Consider the following 24,187-nt stretch of genomic DNA (forward strand, 5'->3'; position numbering starts at 1 on the left):
GCTGCCAGAGGGATGTCTGACTGCCAGCTTGGGCCCGATCCCTCAGGGAGCGGGCCTAAGCCAGCAGGTGGACATCCTCCGAGAGGTCCCAGACTGCAAGAGGGCATAGGCCAGGCTGAGGGACCCCCGAGTGCACAAATTTTTGTACACTGGGCCTCTAGTTGAGATATATTTTTGAAAGGAGGATAATTATCAAAGGATCAGTTTTTCTAGCTACCTAAAAAAGAATACATTTTGGCTACTGATTTAGTAATCATTTGAAAATTGTCCAAATTTTTGTTCAAAAATTTAAGTAGGCTCTATCTTAGTCTCCTCAGTCTGCTATATCAGACTAAGTGGTTTAAACACAGAAATGTATTTTCTCACCTTTTTGGAGACTGGGAAGTCCAAGACCAAGGTGCCAACTGATTAGGTTTCTGGTGAGCTCCTTCTTTCTGGCTTGCAGGATGACTGCTTTCTGGAGTTGTGCTCACAAGGCCTTTCCTCCTTGCATGTGTGAGGTGAGGGGAAGAGAGAGAGAGATCTTTTCTCTTTCTTCTCTTATAAAGCCACCAATCCTAAAGAATTAGGGCCGAACCCTTAATGACCTCACTTAACCTTAATTACCTCCCCTATCTCAAAATATAATTACATTGGGTGTTAGAGTTTCAAAATCTAAATTCAGTTCATAGTGTAGGCCAAGAAGACCTTTTTCTAAAAAAGTAAATTTAAATGTAAGTATATACAACTTAATTTTGAAGTTTGGGGGTTCCTACATCTGACTGTGCTTAAGAAAAAAATGTTATTTTCAGAGCAACAAAGTGGAGACAAGGTAGAATGGTCCCAAACAAACAACAACAAAAGAACTTGCTAATAGCTGTGACATTTTAGAAAAATTGCATGTCAGGTAATCCTTCATTAGCTGTAAGAAGGTTTATTTTCAAAGCTCTTATTTCTGCATGTTCTATTTTCTCCAGAGCCTGGCACTGTAATCCTATAGCAGGGAGTCAAAAGTTATAAATACAGAGCTCTTACAGTGCCTTCACATATTTGGTGATCAGTGGGAGGTAAAATTTGCAGAAGCTAAAGGTGTTAATATCTTGGGTTTTTCTTTTATTTGACTTTGGACAATTAAAGTGAAATTGATTGCTGAGAATTTTACATACCTTGAACTCAGGGCATTTTTGTGTGTGTGAATCTGAATAAAAGATTTTCAAATCAAGCAACATGCCAGGATCATAGACTTTTAGGGTTGAAATGGAACTTAGAAAAAGTCTTGAGTAGCCCTAAGACCAGGAAAAAAGTCAGCTGGTTCATTTTATTACTGATGGACATTTTAAAAAATGTTTTTATTTATTTTCAGAGATAGGAAGGAAGAGGGAGAGAGAGATAGAAACATCAGTGATGAAGGAGAATCATTGATCAGCTTTGTCCTACAGGTCCCCCACTGGGGATCAAGGCTGAAACCCAGGCATGTGCCCTGACCGGGAATCAAACCGTGATCTCCTGGTTCATGGGTGGATGCTCACCCACTGAGCCATCCAGCAGGGCTGCACATATTTTTTAAAATATATATATATTTCCATAGACAGAAAGACAAGGGATTTTTTTGTTTAATAATTGACATGAAACGAAAGGCAGAGTCCTATAAAAATCTAAATTTTATTTCTGATAGTAGTATTTGACTATTCATCTCAATTTGTTAAACTTGGGGAAGTCATTTTAACCTTTTGATTATATATAAAATGGAGTGAATGCTTAATTATAGAAATAAAATATTATATTTTACACTTACTTACCAACACTAATAATTCAACTTTGGAATATTTTCGAAAGATTTTCTTCTTAGCTTTCTCTTCTCACTGCATTCTTGGCCTGAGTTACCATGGTTCCTTCTTGAGTTTCTTATCTACCTTAAACAAATAATTCTAGATCTGAATTTCTAGCTATGTTATTTTCCCTGAGTTCCAGTTCATAGTGAAGGCCAAGCAGAGCTTTACCTGGCCTTCATTTCATTCTACTTGCTATACATCTCTACCTGGATGCCCATCTAGCACTTAAAAGTCTATTTGGCTAGAAAACACTCACCATGTTTTTTCCATTAAACTTATTCCTTTGACTGAATTTCCTATTCTTTTTCATAGAGTAATTGTCTTCACTGTTGCTTGTTCTTAGAGCCTCAGAGCTAACTTTGATTCCCATGCCTTTTCCAGGCTTACAGCCACTTGCTGACTATGTCACATTATTACCATGTTATTCTTGCATCCAGATTCTTGAAGCCATGGCATGATATCTGCCTTCGGCCTTCATTCTGGAATAAGACTGTCATCCTTGTTGGGTAGCCCTAATCTGACCTCCCTGCTCTAGTTGCCTTCTATTTCAATTCAGTCTTTTAAAAACATGATATCTTTTTTCATTATAAAGTCATAAATGGTCAGGGGAGAAAATGCTGAAAATAAAAAGAAAACAAAATGCCTATATTCTCAATATCCCAAAATAATCATTATTAACATTACGGTCTGTATTCTTCTAATTCTTTTTCTATGATGTGTGCATAATGTTTTTATTTAATGTCAGTTGACCCAGGAGTAGTCTAAAGGTTACAATTATTATGATAATCAGTAACCCCCAACCTCTTTTGCATTATTTGCTAAGTAGAAATTAGTTGATCATTAAGGTCCCTTTCCAGTTCTCAAATGGAGTGATAGATGATCACAATGGGCATATATAATTAGTGGCATAAAAAGCAACTATCATCTGTTTTCATTTTCAAAGAGAAAGTACCATAAACAGAGTTTCTTATCTCAGATATCACTTAAATATTAGTGGCAGGCAGTAACAACAACTAACCCAAACAGTTCTGTTTCTTTCTATAGATACAGCCTCTTCAAGTCTTTTAGGGAGGTTGTATTATAGATAGAGGAGAGAAGCTCCTAGCCTAGTCTTGACTTTGAAAAAGTCATATCACCTATTTTTACTTCATTTTTCACTGATGTAAAATGAAGATTTTACCTGGCTGCAACTACCTTCTGGGAGCAAGATAATGAATGAAATCATGGGAATTTACACAGGCTAATTTACTGTGAAGCTTAAGTTTGAGACTCCCTCATTTACACCAGCCCCTTCTGAGGCCCTATACCTATTTTGTTTTTAAATATGTGTTTATTGGTTTTGAGAGAGAGGTAGAGAGAGAGAGAGAGAAAAAACATGGATGTGAGAGGGAAACATTGATTGGTTTCCTCCCACAAGTTCCCCAATTGGAGATCAAACCTGCAACCTGGTTATGTGCCCTGACTGGGAATTGAATGGTGAACTTTTGGTGTACGGGATACTGCTCCAATCAATTGAGCCACCCGTTCAGCCTTATACCTATTTTGTGTGGGAATTTGCTAAAAAATTTTTCTTAAAGAGATCCCCAAATTTGCTTACTCTTTCGTCCTCATAAGAACTGAATCCACCACTATATATTCAAGTGTTATGAGTCCCTTCAGAGAAATGATGACATGGAAGTCCAATTTTATATTAAGTCAGATCTTTCTTGATCACTCTCTAAATTATGGGCAAAAATAGGAAAACTGCTGTTCTGAAGTCTGATTTAGGCAACAAAGTTTTCAGAATAAAGTTTCCTGGGGTGAGAAATCAGAAGACCTGGATTTTAATGTGGGGTAACACTACTACATAGCTGTGATTTGATACTTAACTTTTTTGCTATTTAGTTTAATACAAAAGTTGAAATGTCTAATCTTTAAAATTCTTTCACAGATGAAACATTATGATTCTTCTTCCCTAATGCCAAAATATTGTGGATTTTTCAAACTAGTTGGCTCCAGATTTATTGTTGAAGTGTGATTACAACATTTTAAGGCAACTAAGATCTTTTGTGAATCCTTTTTCTTGAAAAATGCTGGGCAAAGGGAAATTATTTAAAATATCTACATTTATACTCCCCATCAAATGGTCTTTCTTATATGAAGTCATAATGACTGTGAAAAATAATTTACTTGATTATTATTGTTGGATGATTTCCCTTTCTTAGAATAAAGAATGAAGATTATTTCAGTTGCACATCTCTGATGAAATCTTCTACTATAAGCTAGCTGGATTGTTCAGTTGGCCTAAGGGCCTAAGACTTGAAATACTACATTCTTGGCAGAGTTCTAATTTCTCACTATAAATACAATAGGGGGTTGAGGGGACTGAGTTTCCAGGTGGTCAAGGAAGAGGGGAAAAAATAATTTCATGCATATTATTTCATCTTCAGTTAATTCTTAAAATGCTGTCCTCTTGGAAGGAAAAATGTTCTTTTCCATATTTTAAGGGAAGGGTAAATTGAAAGGTAATTTTTAGTATAAAATTGTGATGGAAAAAAGGGAAAAATATTTCAGCAGATTTTTATAGAGTATCTGTTATATAAAGATGCCATGGGCCAAGCAGTTCAACTCCTAGGTATTTAATTAAGAGAAAATGTATGTTCACAAAAAAACTTGTACACAAGTGATTATAATAGCATCCTATCTAATAAAGAGGGAATATGCTAATTGACTCCCATGCTATCGCAAAGATGGTGGCGCCCACAGCCAATAAGGAGGAAATATGCTAATTGACTGTCCTGCCCTCAAAGATGGCGGCACACACAGCCAATAAGGAGGGAACATGCTAATTACTGCCCCGCCCTCAAAGATGGCGGCACCCACATCCATAAGATGGCAGTGCCCAGTCCCCTCAGCCCCTCTGGGGCAGCAGGCTCGTGGCAATGCCGGACCCACCCCCAGGCGGGCCCAGCTGCTCTTCGCGCCTGCCTCCAGAGTCCTCCAGGCCCCTCAACCCCTTAGCCACTACTCAAGTGTCTAAAAATTACTTCAATAACATTAGTTTTACATTGTTATATTCTTTGACACAACAACTGTCCTTCTAGAAATCCATTCCAAAGAAAGCCCTAAAACATAGATAGGTAATATGCACAAAGATCTTCAAAACAAAATAATTTTTAATAGTTCAACAAAGGGTAGACTGTGGCCTTGGCTTCATATTGTGGAGAGATGGTTATGAGTGAATTGTGACTCTTCCATCAGATATACATTGAGTAGTCATTAAATGATCTTTGTGAATAGTGTTTGATGATATGGCAAAATGCTTATAATATAGTTAGATAAAAGAGATAGTCTAGCCCTAGCTGATTTGGCTCCTTGGATAGAGTGTCAGCCTGCAGACTGAAGGGTCCCAGGCTCTATTCTGGTCAAGGGCACGTACCTCAGTTGCAAGTTCCGCCCTGGCCCGGGCCCTCGTTGGGCGCGAGCAGGAGGCAACCAATTGATGTGTTTTTCTCTCACATCAATATTTCTCTCTGTCTTTCCCTCTTTCTTCCACTCTCTCTAAAAATCAATGGAAAAATATCCTCGGGTGAGGATTAAAAAACAAAAGAGAGAGGTAATCTATGAAATTATATCTATAAATGTGATCTCAGCTGTGTAACAAAATAAATATGAGCATGAAAATATAAATATGTGCTTGGAGAAATGTATGCCAGATTGTTAATGGAGTTTGTCCAGGGTAGAATTATGGATTTTTTTTCATAGTATTATATATTTCCCAGATTTTCTACATTGGGCATGTACTTTTTTAATAGATAATAAAGAATAATCATTACTCCCAAAATGCAGGAGATTGGTTATAGGAGAGCCTAGAAAAGGGAAGATAGATGAGTCAATGTAAATCATCATGCCTATTGGAAAAGCAATTCAGAATATACGCCTTATTGACAGACAATCAGTAGCATCACTGTGTGCTGTCAGATTAGTCCTGTCTACGGGTAGCCTCTATTGAGTTTCCCTGGACTCAAACAAACCAGTGGAAGCCTCAATATAGATTCTGAAATCTAGTGACACATTTGTTTTCCTGGTATTGCTTGTGAAAGAGTAGCCTGTGACTCTGTTGTGAAATTTTTACCTTTTACATTTGTCATCCAAAACAGCTAAAGATAAAATTTTAACTTTGTAATGTTACATTTATAAATATTATAAATGACCGTGTTATTGATTATTACTCCTTTAATTTGACCCTGCAATTATGTATTTTCTTCTTCTCTTTCTATAGGTGCATCATAAATACAAAAGACTGAAGTTACAAAAGGGGAAGAAAAGGTTGCTGCTAAAATGAATTTGAGCAATACAGTGTATTTTGTGCCATACACAAAAAGGTATTGTCCATATAGATCCATAACTTAGCTTTCTCCTATAAAATGGAAATAAATGGTACATTCTGGTTTTTTTCTTTTTAAAAAAAATATATTTTTATTGATTTCAGAGAGGAAGAGAGAAGAAGAGAGAGATAGAAACATCAATGATGAGAGAGAATCATTGACCAGCTGCCTTCTGCAGGCCCCCTGCTGGGCATTGAGCCTGCAACCCAGGCTTGTGCCCTGACTGGGAATCTAACCGTTACATCATAGTTCATAGGTCAACACTCAACCACTGAGCCACACCATTCAGGCTTTTCTGTTTTTTCTATAATTAATTTTTAGTATATTTCTAAGAAAAATATATTAAAAGGGAAAATATTAATAAAATTGGGATAAAATGTTCTTTTATAAAGTTTTTTAGTTTCAAGTTATTTCCTTATACATTTTTATTATTCTCATTTATAGCTTACAATAGAGAATTATTTGGTTAAAAGAAATGAGCTCAAGTTGATTTCTATTATCAAATTATTTTCTGGAAATAAAATTTTTGTTGTAGTAATACACATAAGTAAAAAGAGGAAATTTAAAAATTACCTGAAATCCCAACTTCAAATAAAACATAAGCCTTCAAAGAAATCTAAACTTACAGGTTAAAGAAGCCATATTTCCCATCTTCACTGTGGCATCTCTCCTATGCTCTACTTATACCCTGCCTTTTACTAAAACAAAACAAACAGTAAAGAAATGGCCTCATGTAAATTCCCATTAGTATATTACTGGGTCAAACACTGTACTCATTCTATTCTTTCAGTTATGTGTCCTTATGCCCATACAAAAAAAAATGTATATTTTCTATTACTTCGCTAATTTGGTGGGTGAAATGAGATGTCTTTTTATTTTAGTTTTTACTTCTTTAATTACTAGTGAAATTATATAGGTTTCATTTCATTAATGGCTCCTGCTATTTCTTTTTTAAATTTAATGTTTATGTCCTTTGAGTGTGTGAGTGGGTGTATGTATATGTATGTGTTTACCTCCTTGATATCAAAAATTACTGGCAAATACTTTGTAAGAACCACTCCCATTCTATTTGCCTTTCATTTTTTAAATTGTATCTTTCTTTTTAAAACAACCTTATTGATTTTTTACATACAATAATTTAATATATTTCAAGAGCATACTAGTAATATGTTAAACACACTTACATGTAAATATAATAATTATAAATATATCATATTTAGTAATACATTTATCAATGCATTTAAGAATTCACCAATAGATTTATTAGTAATTCATTAATATCTTTCTCAATTATATTTATTGATTGCTTATTTCCCATTTATTCATATCTATTTCTACATTTATATACTAATAAATAAATATATATATGAAGCCATCATCATATTGAATATACATGTCCATCATTCCCCAAAGCTTTCTTATGCCCCATTTTACTCATTCTCTCTCTCTCTTCTCTTCTCACCCATCCTTATCCCTAGGCAACCACTGATGTGCTTTCTGTCATGTTAGGTTAATTTGTGTTTTCTAGAATTTTATATGAATGAAGCCATAAAGTATGTATTCTTTCTTTTTTATCTGGCTTCTTTCATTTAGCATAATTATTTTGAGATTCATCCATGTTGTAGCATGTGTCAATATAGTTCATTTTATTGCTAAGTTACATTCCATTGTCTGCATTTACCACAGATTGTTTATCCATTCATCTGTTGATGGACATTTGGGTTGTTTCCAGTTTTGGCTATTAAAAATAAAGCTGCCATGAACATTTGTGTACAGTGCTTTGTTTGGACATATGTTTTCATTTTTCTTGGCTAAATACATAGGAATGGAATGGCTACATCAGATGGTAGATGTATGTTTAACTATTTAAGAAATTGCCAAACTGTTTTCCAAAGTGTTCATTCCATTTTTACATTTCCGCCAGCAATGAATGAGAGACCCAGTTACTTTACAATCTTGCCAATACATGGTATGCTTAGTCTTTTTAACGGTAGCCATTCTACTAGGTGTGTACAGTATTTCATTGGGGTTTTAATTTGTGTCTTCCTGATGAATAGTATTAAGCATATTTTCTTTTGTTTATTTGCCATCCATATAACTTTTTTAGTGAAATGTCTATTCCAATTTTTTCCCATTTAAAAAATTGGGTTGTTCATTTTGTCAAGTTTTTTAATCTTGATGAAGTCTAATTTATCAATTTTTTTCTTTTATGGATAATGCTTTTCTTTGCCTAATCCAAGTTCACAAAGGGGAACAAAACATAAGATTTCCTTTAGGAAAAACAGAAAGATCTATGAACTAAATTTATGAGAACTAAAATGTATTTTAAACTTTTGAATATTTTTTGAATAAAGCTGAGTACTATGGATCACCATTTGCTGGAAATACATAGATCACTATGTCATAGTATAGACTAAATACTTGCTTCCTGACCATGGGGAAGTGGTTTCACCTTAGTCTTAGTTTGTTCCATAATATCAAAATAATAAAGTCTTACATTATGATTTGTTGTGGGGTTTAACGGAGATAATATATATTGTATTTAGTGTTGCCTGACACATAATAAGGCCTAATTAATGTTAGCTGTTATTATTAAAGTATTAATTAGACCAAAATGCTTTTTTAAAAACAGATTTATTGAGATATAATTTTTATATTATATAATTTACTCATTTAAAGTATATAAATCAATGGGTTTTAGTACATTAATAGTTGTACTACCATTACCACAGTTAATTTTAGGACATTTTCACCACCCTTTAAAGTTATCCCCACAAACCCACCTTTCCCCCAGTCGTAGGCAACCAGTTGCCTACTTTGTCTCTGTAGATTTACTTATTCTAGAAGTATTTTATAAATGAAATCATACAATATATGGCTTTTTTCACTTAGCATGTTTATTGGGTTTATCCATGTTGGAGCATGTATCAGTACATCATTTTTTTAAATTGTTTTATTGCTTAAAGTATTACAAAGAGTATTATATATGTCTCCTCTTTTTTTTCTTCTCTCCCCTTGACATTCCCCATCATTTGTTTTTATGGCTGAATAATACTCCACTGTATGGATAGACCACATTTTTTTACTCATTCACCAAATGGGCATTTGGGTTGTTTCCATCTTCTGGCTATAATGAATAATGTTGCTATAAATATCTATGCACAAATTTTTGTGTGGACATCTGTTTTCATTTCTCTTGGCTATATACCTAGGAGTAGGATTTCTGGATCAAATGGCAACTCTGTGTTTAAGTTTTTGATGAACTGCCTATCTGTTTCCCAAAATGGCTGCACTATTTTACATTCCCACCAGCAGTGTTAAGAGAGTTCCAATTTTTCCACATCCTTACCAATTCTTATTATCTGACTTTTTTATAATGCCCATCCTAGTGGGTATGAAAAAATATCTCTTGTTTTAATTTTACTTTTCTAATGACTAGTGATGTGGAATGTTTTTTTCATGTGTTAATGGCCACTTGCATATCTTTGGAGAAATGTCTATTCAAATCTTTTGCCCATTTTTCTTTTGAGTTACTAGTCTTTATTATGTAGTTATAAGACCACAATGCTTTTTAATATCAATTTGTATTGCCACCAAACAAAATGTGTTAGAAATAAGGTAATGTCAAACTTAATTTTTCTACAGGTACTAAAAATTTACCCCCAAAATATTGTCAATGAGAGATAAAGCTGATTGGGATATCAAAAGCAAAACGTTTGCAAGTACTGGTCATCATGCCTAAAGGGGTGCCAAAGGACCCAGAGATTGCTGATCTGTTCTACAAAGATGATCCTGAAGAACTTTTTATTGGTTTGCATGAGATTGGACATGGAAGTTTTGGAGCAGTTTATTTTGTAAGTAATGGAAAAGAATCATTTAGATATATCAGATTAAGAAAGTTTGACTTCTACACATTCTATTACTTGAAAAATACACTTGGCTTTAATGTCTATTCTACAAATTAAGTGATATTTCCAGTAGAGGCCAATAGTCATTGCAGAAAAACCAGTCCAGAAATCTAGGCATTATTCAAGTTAATGGTATCTATATCAACTGACTGCTGTCAAGGTAATATTAAAAAGTTATAAGCTTGAAGTTGAGCCCTATGCATTTCCACTGTATGCCACACTTTTTCCTGCCTTAGGACCTTTATATATGCTCCTACTTAGAAAATGCTGCACATTGCATCCCTGTCCCTCTTTAACTCTTGTTTGTCCTACAGATTTCAGATTAAGTGTTACATCCACAAGATAGCCTTTCCTGTCCAACCCTCCAGCACTAAATTAAGACTTTTTAAATGATCTCGTAACATCCTGTGCTTGTACAGTGGGGCCTTGACTTATGAGTGTCCTGACTAACGAGTTTTTTGAGATACCAGCTGTCTCTCACCCGATTTTTTGCATTGAGTTGACAGAGTAATTTGAGTTAACGAGCTCCTTAACGAGCTCGGTTTCGGAACGAATTAAACTTGTAAGTCAAGGCCCCACTGTACTTTGTTGCATTTATCACAATTGTAATTAAATAATTGTGTGAGAGTTTTTGATTCATGTATATTCCTCCCACCTTTTAATGGTTATTTCATTATATAACTGTACCATATTTATTTAACTGGTTCTCTATTGATGGAGGTTCTATATGATGAAGCCAGTGTGGATGTTTTAGAAATATGACTTGTTTCTGTTTGAATGAATATATTTTATTAAACCCTAATTTTTTATAGTGTAATCTTTGCATGTATACAGAGAGGGGTTAAGATAAACTGTTCTTTAAAGTGGGATGGAAATGTCTACCTAAACCTATCAAAAGTTGGACTATCTTTAAATTGTGATAATGAAGTGTGAAAATGTTATTTAAATTCTCTAGTCAAATATTTAAGAACCATCATTCATTCTTCTTGTTTTACTTTCTTCACTGTCTTAACACAGGCCACAAATGCTCACACCAATGAAGTGGTGGCAGTTAAGAAAATGTCTTATAGTGGGAAGCAGACACATGAGGTAAGTTAAAGACAGTTGAATACCTAAACTGACATAAGTAAGTTAATATGAAATTGATAGAAGAAACAAGTTCTTTAAATATTTTTAAAATATATATTTTTATTGATTTCAGAGAGGAAGGGAGAGAGAAACATCAATGATGAGAATCATTGATCGGCTGCCTCCTGCATGCCCCCTATTGGGGATTGAGGGCACAATCCAGGCATGTGCCTTGACTGGGAATTGAACTGTGACCTCCTGGTTCATAGGTCAATGCTCAACCACTGAGCCACTGGAGCCAAGCATCTTTAAACATTTTTTATCACAATTCTTTTTTTTCCTTCCTTCTGGAGCATACACTAAACATTCCTAATATTCTAACGCAGTCAGCTGTTTTGTGGAATAGATGGGTTAGTACAGTGGTCGGCAAACTCATTAGTCAACAGAGCCAAATATCAACAGTACAACGATTGAAATTTCTTTTGAGAGCCAAATTTTTTTAACTTAAACTATATAGGTAGGTACATTGTTTTTAACTTAATTAGTGTACTCCTAAGGCTTAGGAAGAGCCACACTCAAGGGGCCAAAGAGCCGCATGTGGCTCGCGAGCTGCAGTTTGCCAATCACGGGGTTAGTACAATGGATTTAAATATGTATTTGGTGTTAGATTTACATTTACATGTATTCAAACTTAAAGAAGTAACATAAGATTAAATGGCTTCTTCATTTATTAAAGATTTACTTTGTCCCTTTAAAAAATAAAAAGAAATGATGTATGTGTACTTGATAATAAAATACTATTTTAAGCTTTAGAATGATAATTTTTTTTTCTTCAATAGAAATGGCAAGATATTCTTAAGGAAGTCAAATTTTTACGACAGTTGAAGCACCCTAATACCATTGAGTACAAAGGTTGTTACTTGAAAGAGCACACTGCTTGGGTAAGTCAAAAGACCTCTATTATTTATTTTTTTCTATTAATTTTTTCTATTTTTTCTCTTATCTCTTTGATCTATAAAATTATCAGTCCCACTTGACTTTTGTTATTGGTCTTTCACATTTGTTAATGCCTTAGAATATGCCATATGCTATATATTCTGTAAGAATGGTATCTAGCCTATGGGAAATTGCATTCTATAAACGCTCATTGAAGAAATGGTGAAAGTTAACATGATTTTATAATGACTTATTTATGAAAGCAAAGAGCAGGGCCTTCTATTCTCATTCTAAAATTTTTATCTTTGACATTTTTCATTCCCCACTCCAATTCCTACATAGTTCAGAATTGTGCTTGGTATTGTAATGCCTAAGTTTTATCAAACAGGGCCAAGCAATAATTAAAATGAAACAATCTTTTGTTCCACTCTGTCTTCTTAGTGTATTTTTACATGATTGTGTTTCTGTTGGGCACTGTTCAGTACATAAAATGTTATACTTTGTACTTAATTCAGATTGCACATTCCAACTTAAAGTCTAATTTAACTATCATTTATTGAGTACTTACCAGCACTATGTCCTTTCCTGTACATGATCTCCACTTAGGGAATTGAATTTTTGTTCCCAGATAGACTGTCAAACAGTATACTTAAACATTTCTGATCAAGTAACTCTTAAGATATCTAGAGCCATTGTTTCCGATCTGAGGAGAAATTAATCAGAGGCATCTCTCATGATCTGGAAATCAGTTCTCTGGCAATCTCAACTGTCTTGAAGGAGTCAAGAAAGGGATTTTGAGCAGGAAGGATGAATGTTACAGTATCAAGTGTTCAATCTCATGAGTTCAGGTCTTCAGAAAAATCCTCTGAGCTCTTAGTTGAAGCCTATTTACTCTTAGATTACACAGAGTGCTAATAAGTTTGGTCACCGGGTCTCTGTCTCCAACAGATTTGATGGGTTAATTAGGAGAAGCTTTAGGAACTGAGCTGCTTGCTGGAGACATACCTACAAACAGCCACAGACTAATTTGACCATAAGGAAGAATTTGGGAAAGCTAAAGTATGGAGCCTCATTTTATGATCTGAGCATCATATGATTCTCCTGTGCTTGTGTATTAAATTGTTTTTTTTCTCCTGCTTAAAAGAAGAAGGAGAAAGAAATTAGAAAAGTATGGGTACAGCCCTAACTGGTTTGGCTCAGTGGATAGAGCATCGGCCTGCGGACTGAAAGGTCCCAGGTTCGATTCCAGTCAAGGGCATGTACCTTGGTTGTGGGCACATCCCCAGTGGCGGGGGGGGGGGGGGGGAGCGGCTGATCAGTGTTTCTCTCCCATCAATGTTTCTGACTCTCTATCCCTCTCCCTTCCTCTCTGTAAAAAATCAATAAAATATATTTTTAAAAAAAGAAAAGTATGGGTACAATTGAGAAATGTTTCCATTAAAATTCATTAAAGAAAAAATAATTTATTTGTCAATTATACCTTGATATAGCTGAAAAAATAGTGCATATAAAAGGCTACCCTTCGTTATAATAATCACTTATGTGGATTCTCATTTCACAATAAGAAATGAAATTAATGTTTATAATCTGCTTACTTTTAATGTTAAGCTGAAAACTATAATAACATTTCTAAACTTTAAACTTTTAAGTTCCTTATATTGTTCTAAATTATTCTAGCAATACAATAATTTATATATTCATATATTTAATATTATGCATAATTTAATGATTTAAGTATATAGATATATAACTTGATTATTATAGAGTATATTGTATATGACATATATCACTATATGTATTATGTACCTTGCATTGCATTGCTATTGGAATTATTTAGAAAAATGAGATAGATTGAATATATAATCTATAATAATAAAAGCATAATATGCTAATTAGACCAGACATTCTTCCCGACAACCTTCCAGACGAAGCTGTGGCAGCAGCGGCTGAGCCCCTTGCATGAATTTTGTGCATTGGGCCTCAAGTATTACATATAATATAGAATTATAACATTTTATATATATAAAATGTTCTCCTAAGTTATTTTGATAACACAAGGTGCATGAACTATAGATATATGTTTTATACTAATTTTTGAATGAAAGGAACCAATATATTAATATTGGTTATGTCTAGGTAATTAAGGAAACTAGTATTTTATAATGAGCATATGGCATTTTTTAGAATAACAAAACAATTTGTAGGAGTATGTGTGCTTGTATGTGTATGTGGAGACTGGTCACTGAGCATTCACAGTTCTGACCTTGGCTACAAATCAGTAGTCTGGGACACCTGAAATATCGAAGATGGAAATAAAGAAAGTTTTCTAATTTTTGCTTGTAAAAGACCTCCCAAGATTGCAATATCAATAATATTTTAATATTATTTTCAAATTATTTTAAGATATAACTTTAAATATCTCATATCTTGGGAATTTGAGCTAATGCAATGATACAGGCTACATCTTTAGATTGAGTTCTAAATAATATTTCCTTTTTCTCTTTTTAAGTGAAGGCGGAAGTAAATGATCTTGTGCCATAGATGCAAATACTTAATATTTTCTTGCTTAACACTTTTAAATAAAATTATTGATTGATTTTAGGAGGGGAGATCGAGAAAGAGAAAGAAAGAGAGATCATAACAATGACTTGTTGTCCCGCTTATTTATATGTTCATTGGTTGATTCTTGTATGTGCCCTGACAGAGGATCAAATCTGGATGATGCTCTAACGAACTGAGCTATTGGCCAGAGCTGTTTAACACTTTTTAAATGTGAAAATAAGGAATTTATTACTTATTATTGGCTTATTTTATTTAACTTCTATTTCCTGGTATCGGTTTTACTGGCTCATGTATTTGGTTGCCAGTTTCCAAGTTATAAAATTTAATTTGGAGTATAACCCAAGCCACCTTAAGTCCCTTTTTGAAACAAGATGTTGTAGTAGAAAATAGGTAAGTTGGAGTTTGGAGTCAGTATTTCCATACCCAGTCCCCTTAGAGTTTTAGACTAATTCCATTTCCAAGTAGGAGATAACAATAACAAATGATAAAAATGATAAAAACCAACTAGTGCCAGTTGACCAAAATTGAATCCAGGGTCAAATAGGCCAGGATATTTATTCTTCCAGTATTCTTAGGTCCTGGGTTGGTCGGTTGGTTTTAGCCGTTTCTTGTTCATTGTTCTGGTTATTGTTTTAATCTCTTACAGTTGGTGATGGAGTATTGCTTAGGCTCAGCCTCTGATTTGTTAGAAGGTAAGAATCAGAACAGTCCCCTCCTTTCTGTTTTACCTTGACCAGGATGTTATCTGCTCTTAAATTAAAGTCCAATTTGGGCAAACCACATGGATGTTGACTTAGACTTAAGGATTGTGTGCATAAGCTATGCAAACTTTGTAGTGCCACCAAAACTGTCTGAGTAATGATTAGCAGTCCTCCTGCTGTTTTTTTTTTTGTGTGTGTGTGTGTGTTTTTAGTTCATAGTTCATCCTGGGAAGGTACTACTAAAATGTTTACTAATGAGATGAAGTATATGCAGCCAAAAACATTAAATTTATATTTATGTATGAAAGAGAGGTAGATGGAATTATATTAAATATTAATATTTAACCCTTGCAAATACCTTGACTGACCCAGTTCTCCGCAGATGCTGTTATAACCAGAGACTGTTAAAAATTTACATTAAAAAACTTTCTAATATCATCCTTAATCTCTGAATAGAAATTGCTTATTAGCTGCTTTCACAAATATTGAAAACCTATAGTTAGAGGAGTGAGATAGATGGCTTCGGGGAAGAGGAGAATAATGCAACCTAAAACACTCTAGGGTTATAATGTGAGAAGAAACTAGTAAATTTGGGCCTGGCCAACTGACTTGCAACTGACAAATAAATGAATAATTCATTACCACAGATATCAGGCTTTGTTTTATTTTGTGTGAACAGGTTTGTTTGTTTTTATACTTCAGTTTTCTATTATCTAATTGTTTATTGCTGTTCTATAGAAAATATATATCTTGTGTGTTTAGATGAATGTGTGCCCAATTTGTCATTTGAGAAAGTCTATAATTCAGTTTGGTATAGTTGTATAAGATAAAAAGAGGCATGAAACTGATCATCTACTCCTGAATGTTTTTCCTTCCTCAGTTCACAAGAAACCACTTCAGGAAGTGGAGATCGCTGCCATTACTCATGGTGCCTTGCAGGGGCTAGCCTACCTGCATTCTCATGCATTGATTCATAGGTAAGATTAGAGACTAGTTACATTTTCATTTCAGCTATAGGATTCAACGAACCTTGAAAATTAGTGCATGCTCCAATTTTTAGGGTGCCTAAGGATTTATGGGTAGCAAATAGACTGCCGCTGCTTCTGGATGTAAAGAGTAAAGTTGCCAGAATTTAGTTCCTATCTCTTGATCTCTCCCATGTATCCATGTTCTATAGGTAACTATTCTCCAGGCAGGGTGTTGCAGGGAAGAAGAGCTCAGCAACCTTTTGATACTATGTCAAAAAGAGAAAAAAATAAATGAGTCTTTCTTGCATATATTTATTTCCTAGCTCAGTTTCTTCTCCCCTTCCAGTTGCAAATAACAAATCTATCTTATATAAATACATGCTGTTTTATCACTTTAAAATGTTTTCTGTTTCTGTGATTCATATAGATATTTAGAATAGTATTTTATTGTCTTTATTTTGGCAGATGAAGAAACTGAGACTCATAAAGATTTAAATAACTTGCCCATGGTTTCACAGCATTTATATAATAAAGAGTAAAACTCAAATTTCCTAGCTCCTAATCCAAGGCTTTCCCCTACCTTATATTTTTTTCTACTACAACCCCACTCTATTTCCCACCACTAACTTCTCCTAAACAAAGATGTTGTTTCTAATATTTTTCTTTTTTTTTTTTTATTGTTGAAAGTATTTTTTTTTATTTTTCGCTAAAAGTATTACAAAGGGTATTACATAAGTATCCTTTTTCCCCCCCCACCCTTGACAAGCCCCTGCCCTTCCCTTACCCCCCAGTGTCTTATGTCCATTAGTTATGGTTATATGGATGCATACAAGTCCTTCGGTTGATCTCTTACTCCCCTCCCTCCTGTCCCCCAACCCTCCCTGGCCTTCCCACTGCAGTCCGACAATCAGTTTGAGGCAGCTCTGCCACTGTATTTATTATTGTTCAAAAGTTTGTAATGGTCTTAATTATCCATGAAAGAGTGAGATCATGTGGTATTTTTCCTTCATTGACTGGCTTGTTTCACTTAGCATAATGCTCTCCAGTTCCAATTTTTCTTTCTCAGTAAAGAACTTCTAGTACAGTTACTTAAATGAATAGTGCAGAAGTAGTGGACTGTGAGTTATGTATAAAGTAACTGAGGTGGCTCAAAAACAAAAGAAAACACTGACATTTGCTAGGAAGAAATGAAACTATTAGGTCATAGGTTCCGCTTTTCTGTTTTAATCACATAAGACTAGCCATCACAAGATACTGGTACCAAAAAAGCAGAACCAAAATTCCTGCTGTGAATTTATAAAGACTAACTATGTATAATAAATATTGATTAAATAAATTGAACCATAATTTCTATGGATTTGACATTAAAATCCTATATAATAAAAGCCTAATATGCTAAGTGTCCACCATTTGTTCGACCATTCAACCAGTAGGATGTGCACTGACCACCAGGGGGCAGATGCTCCAATCAATAGGTTAGCTTGCTGCTGGGATCTGGCCTATCGGTACTGGGCAAGGGGGGCTGGACACGCCCTGGAGCCCTCCCAAAGTCCCTCCCTGGCCCCAATTGTGCACCGGTGGGTGTCTCTCCGTCTGGCCTGTGCTCTCTTGCAATCCCTTGGGGGATGTTGAAGAACCGGTTTTGGCTCGTTCCCCGCAGGCCAGGCTGAGGGACCCCACCAGTGCACAAATCCATGCACCGGCCTCTAGTGTATGTATATATATCTCTAATTCCAAGATGTCATTAAGGAATGCCAACTTGTTTATGATTTTGTTTGTTCCTATTAAAGCCACAGTTCAGCTTTTTATGCCTTTGTTATCTTAATCTGCACATTAATGTGTTAATTCTATATTATACTTTAACTTTTTTAATATGTAAAAGAAGTTGAAAGGACACGAAATTTTTAAAGAATGCTCTTTATTTAATAATAAATGCTATCTATGTCTCATTTTATTATTTTGATTTAAGAGGCTAGCTAGTCAATGTTGTAATTGAAAATAATAGAGAAAACATTTTTTGTTGTTGTTGTAAGAAATAAATAATGCTTTTTTTTAGTTCTCTCTGCCAATTCCTAATGTCATCATGAGGAAAGAAACTGAATTTTCAAGGAAGATTTTTGGAAACGTTGTTTTGGAAGTATTTGAACCTTATCATTTTCAATTTGACATAAATTTACCTCATTCTCTCTGCTTTATCTTTTCACTGCCCATCAACTTACAATTCTTGGTTCATAGTACTCATTACACCTCATACCTTTTTAAAAGAGAATAAAGAATACATCCACATCTTATCATTCTAAATTATCATACTGAAAATGATTTTTAAATTATATTTTAAAATCTTTTTGCTGCATAAAATATCTAATAGCTTTAGTAGTAACCACTTGCAATTCTTTGCAGTAATACAATAAATGCAATTTCCTAACCCCTAATCCTTGTTTGTTTTGATCTTTCAGGGTCTTCTTTTTACTGTACAGTGTTATTTTTAAAATAACACCTTCTATGTAACATGTACCCTCAACTGCCTTAGAGTTGCAGTTACAATTAAAGGCAGAGAGAAAGGGTCACAGGCAAGAAAGAAAAGGTATGTGTGTAGAGGAGGCTTATTGGTAGGTAGTCAATACAGAGTCACTGAAGGTTTGTTTAGGCTTCAAAAAATATCAAGTAATTCGGAAAAGGGGGGAAAAAGGCGGTTACAAATGGCGCCCATTTTCCCAGCACAAGGAATACTGTTGGTGACTGGATTTAGCAGCTAAGAATATGGTTTTGTAGTGTAGCAATTGAATAGGTTTCCTTGTCTGTCATAACTGCCTTTTTTCTCATTGCCTTCTCTTCCTCTGAAGAGAGCTCTACCTTTCAGTGTAATTACTATGACCTACCTATAAGTACACCCAGGAATCTGGGCCCCCTTACAACATGCAGTAATTACTAAGTCCCCTTTTAGCTATCTGAGCAAGGTTTTTTAAAATAAACTTTTTGTCTTATTAATTGCATGCTCTGACCTTATTCCATAATCAAAATTGAAAAGTAATTTTCTAACCTTCTTATTTTTTTTCCTACAGGGATATTAAAGCAGGAAATATTCTTCTAACAGAGCCAGGTCAGGTGAAACTAGCTGATTTTGGATCTGCTTCAATGGCTTCTCCTGCCAACTCCTTTGTGGGCACACCTTACTGGTATGTAGAATTAGAGAACATGACATAGTTTTAAAAATATGCATCCACGAACAAGGTTTTGCTTTGCTATTTTGACAGTGTCTCACCATGTCTCTTAAAATGAGATTTTATTACAGAAGGATAGAAAACTCATTAGCAAAAAGAAACACTCTGACTTAGTATAAAATTTCTGGTGACTTTAAATTGTTCAAATAAGGTTGATGTCACTGTGTGTAAACTGAGCCGGATTATCAACACACTGTCCAAGCTCAGGTTTTAGATTTCATTTAAAGTTTCTTTTCAACTTTTCTCTTGAGGCAGAGTCTCTAGGCAAGGAGGGTAGCTTCTTTAACCTCCTCTAGCCAGTGAGCATAAATACTGCCTTTCAGTGAAAGAAATCCAGGTTCTTCTGTTTGCTGAATTCTCTGATACTTTACCTAGCTTATCATTCTGACTTAGTTTTATCCCATTCTACTCAAGATTCCTTTCCTTCCTTTCATAGATGCATTGGAATTTTATTGTACCTTAGAGAATGACTTATATCCCTGGAAAATTGCTTACCTACCAAAATAATTAGCTATTTGAAATTTTTTTCAACATCATCAAATAGCATTTGCTAAGCAACTACTTACATACACTATTAAAGAACAAAGCATATTAAACTGATATGACCCCTGTCCTCCTAATGAAAGTCTATTATGGACAAAGTAACATTCATAGCAGTTTGTTTGTTTGTTTGTTAGGTTGGTTGGTTTTAAGTTACAATATCTTTGGAAGATTTTTCATGTTGCTTAAAGTAATTTATTTGTTTAAGTGTTTCATACATATTAATCCTTTATTAATCTCTGAAGTAGCTATTAGAATTCTCTCCATTTTACAGATGAAGAAACTAATATACAGAAAGGTTAAGTAAACTTACTGAAAATCAAACTTAAAGGAAATAGTGGAACCAGAGTTTATTGAAAATAATGTATTATTTCATGTAAATCACTAAGTATATTATTTACATTTTGAATAGTGTTTTTTTCCAAATGATTTGTGTGAGGAAGTAATATCTTTATGAGATAAAGTTTTAGAACACCCTCAAAACAGTTATTTTATTGAATCACTTCATTAGGTAAATTTAGTTTTTAATTTACATTATTTTTGGCAGGATGGCTCCAGAGGTGATCTTGGCTATGGACGAAGGACAGTATGATGGCAAAGTTGACATTTGGTCACTTGGGATCACCTGTATTGAATTGGGTAAGTAAAGACTTGCTTTAATTGTATTTTTTGAGACTCACTCCTTATTATGATTGTTAATTCATTCATCCAGCCATTGTTTAATGTGTTACTAGTACACGTGTGCCAGGCAGTATGAATTCATTATATTTTTCCCCATGTTCTTGTATAACATCAGAAGATTGCTTTCTCTCTGGTACATTTTCAAGTTATTAATTTAAGTAAAACTTTGAGCAGATATGGCAGTGACCAATGTGGGAATCATGATAAGTATTACTATTTGAAAAATAGCCATTCTCCATACTATAAATGGTAATATATGTCTTTTCTTCATGTAATATTTGTTATTCAATATACATTCCAACTTATTTAAGGGACATTTGCAAAAGTAAAAGTAGGCTTACCAAAAATCTGACTCTAAAAACTATATTTGACCCAACCAATAAAGAGAGCAACCCCTAGAGAAAACTTCATTTTAGAAGATACTGCCAGCTTTCTTAAAAAAAAAAATATTTTTATTGATTTCAGAGAGGAAGGGAGAAGGAGAGAAACATCAATAATGAGAGAGAATCATTGATCGGCTGCCTCCTGCATGCCCCCCACTGAGGATTGAGCCCGCAATTTGGGCATGTGCCCTTGACCAGAATCAAACCCGGCACCCTTCAATCTGCAGGTCAACGCTCTATCCACTGAGCCAAACCAGCTAGGACAATAACTGCCAACTTTAAAGTTGTTCCTCAAATAGTTGTAGTTATCTAAAATTAATTAAAATACCAAGTAATCTCTTGTTGTAAGCTTTAAATTTTAATATATCTTAAAGTTACCTTTATTCAGTTGTATACTGGTAAATTTAACCAGTGACTCTTGGAGGGTGAGGGAATATGAAAAGCTCTAATTTGTAGCATTTGCCAATTTTCATGGTGTAAATATTCCCACTGTAGCCAATTTCAAGTTACCAGTTGATTCACTAAATGTGGAGTTGGGGAAAGGTATGCACAGTTGACCTTCCAAAGCCAGTGTGAGTTGGCTCCAGCACAACACTGCCTTTATCTAGATATTTGTATACATTTTATTTTATTATTTTAACCACTAGCCCGGTGCATGAAATTCATGCACATTGAAAGGGAATTAATTAGAGGAACGTAATTTGGACTCACTATCTAATATCAATAATATGTGAGCGTGAGGCAGTCACGTTTCTGAAATTCAATGACATGAATTTTAGCTATTACTTTGCCAAATAAATGGAATTTACAGATATCATTTAAAAGAGCATTCAGCTTAATATTAAAAACTCTGGCTACCAAGTCAGGTCTGTTTTCAACTTTTTGCCAGCGTTGTAAATTGTTTGCAATATCTGCCCATTTGGGGTTGCATGTCATGGTTATGAATAAATCGGGCTTGCCATACTTCGTTACAATTGCCACAGCATCCTGATATCGCTGCTGCATATTTCTGGGACTACCCTCAGAAGATAATGGAAGTATTATCATTTTACCAATTGGCACATTGTCATTTTCAGATCTACATTTGAGATAATCCATCAAACCACTATATTTTTCTTTTTCTTTTTTAATATATTTTATTGATTTTTTACAGAGAGGAAGGGAGAGAGTTAGAAACATCGATGAGAGAGAAACATCGATGAGAAAGAAACATCGATCAGCTTCCTCCTGCACACCTCCTACTGGGGATGTGCCCACAACCAAGGTACATGCCCTTGACCGGAATCGAACTTGAGACCTTTCAGTCTGCAGGCCGACGCTCTATCCACTGAGCTAAACCAGTTAGGGCAAACCACTATATTTTTCAACTCTCAACTTAGATTGGTTTGCTTTGATGAAATTTATCTGATTGGCCTCCATTTTTTAATATGAATCCACAATAAACTGTTGAGTTAATTTTCCTGCATTTAAAATAGGATTAAACGTGTCCTATACAGAGAGATGAAATCAGTAATACTGCATTTGTGTGACTCCTGTCCTTACATTTTGTCTAGTATTATTGTCGATTACACTGTTGTCTCTGAGTCTTAATGCAATATCTGTTCCCCAGCCTTTTTCACCATGTGGAAAAAGAATAGGATATGTCATTGCATCTAATGTAGGAAACAGGATATTGATTTGTTTCATTTTAGTGGCATTAGGATATTGGGATCTGGTTTACAATGAATGAGCAAGTCCCTTTCAAAAGGAGGTTTTCCATCTTCGTTTCTGAATATGACAGCAACCTCGGTTACACGGGGAGAATTATATCTACCTGGGTCACTGTTACGATCGTATTTAATTGCCATTGTTACTTCTGTGGGAGCAATACCTTTTGCTGCTGCTTCAGATTGGGCTTCCTTTTCTACCTCATGTAGCATCTTGTACGATTTTGTTAACTCATTTATTTCATGCATGAGGTTGTTGATGTTGATCATGAGTATTTCTGAGCACCCCTGGTTTTCTGGCATTGCTAATCTTTTAATTGTAGCTTCGGCTGTATCCAAAATATAGAGTTGAGCAAACTTCCGAGAAACACCATCTGAAGGATGTAAAGTTCCAGTACGGTGATAAACTTGTCCGTGTACTCTAAAACAGTATGGCCCATATCCTGATGGCCATGCAATATTTGCACCCATGGAAGCAAAAGCAAAATAACTATTTATGGAATGAATATTTTCCATGAAATTTTTACTGTCAGAATCTTCATTTGTCATTAATCTTTTTAAATATGCCGGGTAATCTGGAAAATGTATATCATTTGGACAGACTTTCCCTTTGCTACAACATCGAGTAAATTTCCCATCGGATGGTTTTTCATCAGAGAAATTTAGTGATATGCAAAATTCACATCAAACAGTCATTCCACCACACCTGTGTTCGAGAATTGCATCCTCATGTACTCCATTTTCGCTGAGAAGGCAGTTCCTACCAGTATTGGTAGTATTTGTTGATGACTGTTCTCTAGACATATTCTGTCATCGCCACCACCTTCTTTCAACTTCAAAGGCACGTTGGTCTTACATTTTCTGTCGATAATGCCGGTGTTTTTCGGCATCAGAGTGACGTTTTTCCAGTAGCTGGTGTTCAGATACATCCTGTCGCAGGCGCCACCTTCTTTCAAGATCAGACGCATGCTGCTCTGCAGACACTTTCTGTTGATAACGCCGGCATCTTTGGGCTGCAGAGCTACATTGTATCAACAGTTGTTTTTTAGACATAGTCCCACCTCTCTACTGTCACGGTCTGAGTTGCAGGTGAATGAGAGTCCTGGCTGTCAGGCTGCTGAGAGCTGTCTGACCAAAGGCTGATTCTGGCTGATTCTGTGGGGGTTGGTATTCCTCCTCCCTGCTGTCAGTTTCCACAGCTGTGATGAGGAAGCTGGGGTGACAGAGGGAGCCGTGCCCTCCAAGCTGCCCTCTCTCTCACTCTGCTCTATGTCCAGCGGTCTCCTGCTCTGCCAAGTCTTCCATACCTCCCGCTCTTCTCCCACTCTCCTTTCT

General features: G+C 35.0%; 1 protein-coding gene across 7 annotated transcripts in view; it reads left to right on the forward strand.

Annotated features, from left to right (window-relative positions):
• The window catches only part of TAOK3 (TAO kinase 3), a 153,757-nt gene that overhangs the window by 63,398 nt on the left and 66,172 nt on the right, over positions 1 to 24,187 (forward strand). For 4 of the 7 annotated variants that reach the window (XM_023760401.1, XM_014462471.2, XM_014462472.2 and 1 more), the window contains exons 2-9: positions 6,073 to 6,175; positions 9,824 to 10,032; positions 11,104 to 11,175; positions 11,994 to 12,095; positions 15,299 to 15,344; positions 16,234 to 16,330; positions 19,384 to 19,497; positions 20,630 to 20,721. In XM_023760401.1, coding sequence (XP_023616169.1) covers positions 9,913 to 10,032; positions 11,104 to 11,175; positions 11,994 to 12,095; positions 15,299 to 15,344; positions 16,234 to 16,330; positions 19,384 to 19,497; positions 20,630 to 20,721 — 643 coding nt within the window. In that variant the 5' untranslated portion in view covers positions 6,073 to 6,175; positions 9,824 to 9,912. Of the gene's footprint in view, positions 1 to 6,072; positions 6,176 to 9,823; positions 10,033 to 11,103; positions 11,176 to 11,993; positions 12,096 to 15,298; positions 15,345 to 16,233; positions 16,331 to 18,886; positions 18,906 to 19,383; positions 19,498 to 20,629; positions 20,722 to 24,187 lie in introns of those variants that run through there. The other 3 variants (XM_023760400.1, XM_014462473.2, XM_023760402.1) reach the window with 3 other exon arrangements.

The sequence above is a fragment of the Myotis lucifugus genome, unplaced genomic scaffold (genome assembly GCF_000147115.1).
Source record: "Myotis lucifugus unplaced genomic scaffold, Myoluc2.0 scaffold_181, whole genome shotgun sequence".
In the NCBI taxonomy this organism is placed as follows: Eukaryota; Metazoa; Chordata; class Mammalia; order Chiroptera; family Vespertilionidae; genus Myotis; species Myotis lucifugus.